Below are 6,634 nucleotides of genomic sequence, written 5' to 3' on the forward strand. Positions count from 1 at the left end.
GCTGAGGTAGAAGAATCGCTTAAATCCGGGAGGCAGAGGCTGCAGTGAGCCAAGCCAAGATGGTGCCACTGCACTCCAGCCTCCGTGATGGAGCGAGACTCTGTCTTAAAAAACAAAACAAAACAAAACAACACGGTGAGCGTCTTGAAAAGCTCAGCTGGAAGCAAAGCTCTTTCGTGTTTGGTTCCTCCCTGAGTGTTGGGGGAAGGGTGGCTCCTGGTGGGTGGTGACGGTGAAGTTCTTTCCCGGTGATCCCCAGCCATTCTCAACACACCTGCAGGAGCACAGCCGTCAGAGAAAAGACGAGCAGCCCCCCACGTTTCTCGGGAGCCACGGGCTTGCACAGGCACCCGCGTGGGTTCTGCTTTGCTGTTTGCCAGATGTGGGCACACAGGCCGTGGAGGGCTGTCTTGGAATGAGAAGATCCTTGGGCAAATCTGAGAAAGGCCAGATGACACTGTGATTGCCCAGGTGGCTTCGCGAGCAGCCACTGCAGAGAAGGCGAGCTAATTCTCCGAAACATTACACTCCGCTCAGGCCAGGTGAGAAGCATGCAGACGTTTGTAGAACAGTAGACAGACAGCTTTGTCATGTACAAAAAAGTTTAAATGTAACTTGAATTTTTATTTAAATTAAGTTATCGGAAGAATTTTTGATTAGTGAAGTGGTTCTTTCAAAAACTTATTCTCCACCCAAAGAGAGAAAGAGAGATTTTTTTCCTCTGCCCTTTGCCTTATGATTTCACACATGTGCTATAAATAAGTGGTTGCTTTTGGATGAGTTTTAGCATCTCAGAGACTCTTCAGACTCTGGTTTCGAGTGGACACAAGTATCTGAAAATTGAAATTATTGTGAATTCAGCTACAAATGAACACTATTTCACTTGAGATTAAAATTTAACCATATTATTTTTATAAAATAAATGGCAATAAAATGCTTTATTCTGAATATAAATGATGTACCAATGTCTCTGATTTTAACCAGAATAAACACCCCTGTTTCAAATTCTGATAAGCAGGTAATTTATTTAAGATCACGTTGAAATGACCCTAGAAGTGAAGGGCATTTGAGTTTCCAGCTTTCCCACTTCATCTAAAAGGGGAAAAACGGTGTCTGGCACTCAGCTTTTCGAATGTGCAAAACTGATAAACTAGTCTGTTGGAGGAAAAAAAAAGACAATGAAGAAATAAAAGTGGAAATTAGCAGAAACCGGTATTAGGCATATGTCTTTATGAATAAGACTTAACCATACACTTCATTTTGCAAGTACAGAAGGCCCTGTGGAATGTATTAATCAGAGTTAAACGCTGTAGACAGGCGCGTTGCAGGGCGGCGGCCCTCTCGCCTTGGCATTACCGACAGCCGAGGAAATTGGGTTAATAAAGCCGGATACTGCGGCGGGGCCGCGGGGCGCAAACCGGCGCTGACAGCTGGGTCCCCGGGGGCACCCTGCCCGGCTCCCTGGATCCCGGATGGTGGCAGAGCTGGGAGCTGCGCAGGACGGGCACTGCGCAGCGCATCTCCGTTCACACCCGGCGGGGCACGGGGCCCGCAGCAGCTTACTCACCCGTAGCCCGGCCTCCTCCCTCGGAAGGGCGAGGGGATCGGTGGGGAGGGGTTTTGCTGGACACCAGGGCTAGACGGGGCCCTCCCCTGACCGTCAGGGTTAAGTAGGGCGCGGGCTGTGAGGACCCTCCTCCACGAAGCCCCCCGAGGCAGAGGGCCCGCAAAGCGGTCTCCATCCAACTCCACCCCGCGGACGTTCCAGGCAGCGGATGGCGGCGTGGGGGGGAGGCCAGGGGACATTTAGGGGACAAATTCCTCAGACTTCGAGGCAGCCGGCGACGGCGTCCACTTCCCAAATAAACAGAACACACTCCTACTTGGAAAAGGCCTTCCCCGGGGTCTTCCTGAGCCCGCGGTCCAGCTCCTCTGCAGACGGCCATCGTGGGCTCTCCGCAGGGCTGCGGAGTCTCGGAGTCACCGAGGTGGGAGGTGCCGGCCACGTGCGTCCTCAGGAACAGAGCACTGCCCTGCAGTTTAGCACGAAGGGCCGGCTGGAGCGGGAGCGCGAGGCCCACTGCAAGAGGATCAGGAGCCAGTAAGTCCGGCTTTTCTTCGTCTCCACCTTTCGTGCGCCCGGGGCCAGGACCGCCTGTCCGGAATCTGACCAGTGCCCGTCCTCGCCGTGGCCCTGGGACCCCGCGGTGGTCTTCTTTTGGGGGCGAACGGCAGTGCCCGAAGGATGCTCTACCCACCCCCGTTCCTAGACTTGCTGGGACCCGACAATACCCAGTGGGTGCCGCGAGTTCCCGGGCGCAGAGTCCAGCGTCCGGCTCTCGAGCTCAATCCCGCGCCCCGACGGCCTTGGCGCTTCCCGCTGCGCTAAACTGTCCACCGCGCACAGGCTGGAAGCGAAGTCGGGCCGCCTCCTCCTGGTCTGCAGGGTCCCTCCAGGCCTTTCCTGTCCGGGCAGAGAGACAGCCACAGGGGCGATCGGAGGACGCGTGCGGGAGGGGCGCGGGCCCGCGCGGTCACGGCTTCTCGTGACAGTGTTTGCAAAGCGCGGAGGGCGTCCCGGAGAAGGCGGCGCACTTGTCAGGGCAGGGCCCCAGCGCGGCGCCTGCGGAGAAGGGGCACACAGTGGCCTGGCCGAAGGGCGTCAAGGGCGCGGCGTTTACGGGCGCGGCCAGGCCCTGGCCCTGGTTGAGGAAGGCCACCAGGCGCCGCATCTCGTCCAGGGCCTGCGCCTGCATGAGGATATAGTTCTTGGCGAGCAGCAGCGTGGCGATCTTGGAGAGCTTGCGCACCGACGGGCTGTGCGCGTAGGGGATGACGGCTCGCAGCCCGTCCAGCGCGTCGTTTAGGTCGTGCATGCGCCGCCGCTCGCGCGCGTTGATGCTGAGCCGCAGAGACCGCTGCTCTCGCGGCCGCCGCCGCCCGTCCGCCGCGCTCCCTGGCCCGCGCCGCCGCCGCCGCTGCTCGAAGGCGTCGTCCTCGTCACCGCTCTGTTCGCCGCTGCTCTCCGCCGCCTGAGCTGGGGCGCGAGGTGCAGGCGCCGCGGGGAGGTCGCCGCCCGGGCCCGGAGTGCCGTAGCCGCGGGCCGCTTCGGGTTCTCGCGCCGCCCCGTAGGCGAGACCCGCAGCCGCCGCCGCGTAGCCGTGGCTTAGTGCCAGGTACGCGTCCCCCGACAGCGACTTGAGCTCGGCCATGGCCGCGCCGCCTGGGCTCGGGGGCTCGCCGGGTGGGCGGATGCTCATGTGGGTGAGCAGCCCCCGAGGCCGGCCCGAGCCCGCCGCTGCCGCTGCCGCTGCGATGAGGCTCCCGGCTCTGCGCGTCGGTCTGGCTTGCCTGCGGGTCCCAGAGCCTCGGCGCCCGCTGCCTCCTCCGCCTCTTCCTTCTCTCCCACCTCCTCTCCCTCCCAGCCGCGACGCGCAGGGGGCGGGCTCTACCTCTCCCTCGCCCCCGCTTCGGTTTTAAGCCGCGGAGGCGCCCGGTGGGACCTCGCTGCTGTCCAATCAGGGGGGACCGGGTGAGCTCCTCTTCCTGGAGCCGGGCTCCACCAGCGCCGCAGGCTCACAGGCCAGGGGTGGGGGCTCTGGACCGAGGGGCCGCTCGGGTCGGGGTCAGGGTCGTGGGCGCTCTGGTGCAGCCGCGGCGCAGCGTGTACCCGGAGCCCGCACACTCCCTGCTCGGGGCGCCCTGTGGCCAGGCTTGAGGGGCAGAGTGAGAGGGAGTTTCTAGAACCTGTTGAAAAACGCCACGAGCGTTGCAGGCCGGGGAGGGCGGGAAGGTGGAGGGCAGCGCGGCCTGGGGCTCCCCGGGGGTGAGAGGGGAGCTCTGTGAGCTGCAGGACCGCCTCTTCCCTGCCAGCCGCTTCCTGGGCATCTATCAGCGAAACGCGTGAGGCTTGGTGGGCTTTCCCGGAGCCTCCGAACCCCTGGGGTCCAGCCACACTGGATGGGAATGTGGCCAGCCTCGGACTCGCCTTTTCAGTCCTCTTCCAACCCCGCATGAAGGCCAGAACAACCCCGCATGAAGGCCAGGACCCCAGCTCTTCTCCCAGGTGGGAACCTGCCTGGAGGCCCGGCCGAGTGCTGAGGCTAGAGTGTGCTGAGGGATAGTGGCTTCTCCGGTCCTCGCTTGGGTGGGAGACTGGGCCACCCTGGCCTATGGCACGAGGTGGAGCGGCCCGTCGGGCCCTTCTGTGTGACCTGGGAAGGGCCGCATACCCTCTCTGTTCTCCAGGCTCCGCCCCAGGAGGGGCCACAGCGATGGGGCTGTGTGCACAGCCCCGGGAGGCGAGTGGGAGCTGCACGTGTGTGGGGCGGATGTGCTGTCTGGAAGGTTCTGGGAACGCAGCAGTGACCGGCCTGTCCGGTGGTTCCCTGCCAGGTGCGGGGTGTGAGGAGACAGATGCATGGATAAGTCTCCGTGGGAAACTCAGGCCTTTGTCCTGGCGGAGGGGAATGGGCCTGAGGCAGCCTCTGCCGGGCTGGCGGCCTGTCTGGCTGCGCGTCCTGCAGCACCGGCCTCACCCCCAGCACACGCCCGCCAGGAGCGCAGGGGCCCCGAGGATGGAAGCGTCTGTCTGAGGCGCTGTCCTGGGACCCCACCCCGCCTTCGGGGCTGATGCATAGACCGGGAATTGAGGATACCTGGTGTGGAGGAGGCCGCTGTGTTTGGGCCTGGGTCTGAAGGGTGAGTGGGTGTCATTGTGGCCACGGGCCGGGGTCGGGGGAGCATTCAGGTGGCCGGAGGAGGCCTGGCACAGGGAAGGGCAGTGAGGGGCCCGGGTGGGGCCGGGAGATAGAGGGGCGGGACCAGGCCTGTGGGACAGTTTGAATCACGCGGGGAGTTTGGTCTTTATGGGAAGAAAGGCGCCGTGGCCATTCGGAGAGCCACTCTGGCACTGCTGCCGGTGCGGTCCGGGGCTACGGGGCCTCCTGCTGGGCCTGAACTGCAGGGCTGGTGGGGGCCATGGGGGAAGGTGGCTCCACAGGTCCCCGGAGCTGGGGGAGCAGGAGGATGGGGTTGACCAGGAGGGGAAGCTATGGAGCTGGAGAATGTAGGAGGCCCCCGAGGGGAGGTGCAGCCAGCGCTGGTGGGGAGGCCTCTGAGGGGTACGCGGTAATTGACATCACGAGTGTGGGTGAGAGTGGCTTTCAAAGCATCGGCTGGAGCAGGGTCCTCATTAAAGCCAGAGACGCTGACGCCATGGGGCTGGGGTTGGGGCTGGGCCGGGGCTTTGGGAGGTCGGAACTCCCCAGCAGGGAGACAGGGCTCTGGGCCAGTTCCCAGGCCCAGTTAATCTTCAGTAGAATCGATCGACCTTGGCTCAGAGGGTTGGAGGCAGGGATGGGCAGGGGGTGAGGGGTGAGGCGCACGAAACAGCACCCGGGTGAGGCCCCTGCTGCGGCCCCTGCGGGACCAGCCACAAATTCCGGGCTTCAGCCCCGCCAGCTTCAGAGGCGGCGTTTTCGGTGCGACGCTGCCACCTGCTGGCTATCTGGGAGTTGCACCCAGAGGCTCAGAACCCGTGTTTCTCAGCGGGCCCGGGAGGGGTGAAACTGTGGGTTCCCAGGCCCTCCCGGATTCTGCGCAGGTGGACGCTGGGGGCTGTTTCACAGGCGCCCACATGATAGGGGAGCTGGAGGAACCTGCCGTCTCCGCCATCGAGTGCCCCTCCGAGCTGGGGTTGGACGCTGCCAGTTTGCACAGCAGCAGGTGAGCCTGGGGGGTTGAGGGCTGAGCGGGGGGCCCAGCCGATGAAGCAGCCCCGCACCTTGGCCAGCTTCTCGAACCTCCTCTGGGCAGAGGCTGTGGAGGCTGCGAAGCGGCTCCGCGCGGCGGAGGCGTTTACCAGGCCAGCTGCTCAGCCTTTCTGGCCTCAGTTTCCACAGCTGTAAAGTGGGGTCTGTCCACAACACGTGTGGTCTAGCGACGGCCCTGCGGAGTGGGTCTGTAACTGCGGACTCACTTGTCCCGGGCTGTTCTGAACCGGTGGTTCCCCCGCCCTCCCAGGAGACAGCACCTGTGGCCGGCAGCCGTCCCTGCAGCGGCCCCTGGCTCCCATGGCGCCCTGGCCCTGGGGGTGCCCAAAGACCGGGGCGTGCTGTGGCCCGAGTGAGCACCCTGTGGGCGTCACTGCTGTCCATGCTGCTGGGATTGGGGAAGGGAGGTCTGGTGGGGCACAGTGGGCGCACCAGGAGGTCAGGCTGGGTGGGGGGAGCCCCCGCTGGGTGGTCTTGGGCCAGCCAGCTTCTTGCCTGCAGGGCATGGTGCTAGTAACTGGAACAACCCACCCTGCCTCTCCCAGAGACGGCGCCTCCTCAATGCTCCCCTTCCACAGGACGTAGGATCTTCTAGAGATCAAAACAGGGAGGAGGAAAGAAATCCTACCGGAGGCCCCTGCCCCAACCCTGGGACCCACACTGTTTGGCTTTTAGGGACAACGCCCAGGCCCTGGGATTTGAAGACTCCACCTTTTCTTTCGTGTGTATATGTGCTCTGTCAAAATGTGTATCACATGAAGTTGATCGTTGTGACCATTTTCAGGTGCACAGCCCAGGGGCATTGTACACAACCGCGGTGTTGTGCAGCCGACGCCCCCATCCAACTCCAGAATGTTTGT

At 62.9% G+C, this 6,634-nt stretch overlaps 1 protein-coding gene across 1 annotated transcript; it reads right to left on the minus strand.

Annotated features, from left to right (window-relative positions):
• Positions 1-616: 616 nt before the first annotated feature.
• Positions 617-3,450, minus strand: BHLHE23 (basic helix-loop-helix family member e23). Its single transcript, XM_034947445.4, has one exon. It carries the CDS (start codon positions 3,258-3,260, stop codon positions 2,535-2,537), a length of 726 nt encoding a protein of 241 aa, XP_034803336.1. The 5' UTR covers positions 3,261-3,450; the 3' UTR covers positions 617-2,534.
• Between the last annotated feature and the right edge of the window lie 3,184 nt (positions 3,451-6,634).

Source organism: Pan paniscus, chromosome 21 (genome assembly GCF_029289425.2).
Source record: "Pan paniscus chromosome 21, NHGRI_mPanPan1-v2.0_pri, whole genome shotgun sequence".
NCBI lineage: Eukaryota > Metazoa > Chordata > Mammalia > Primates > Hominidae > Pan > Pan paniscus.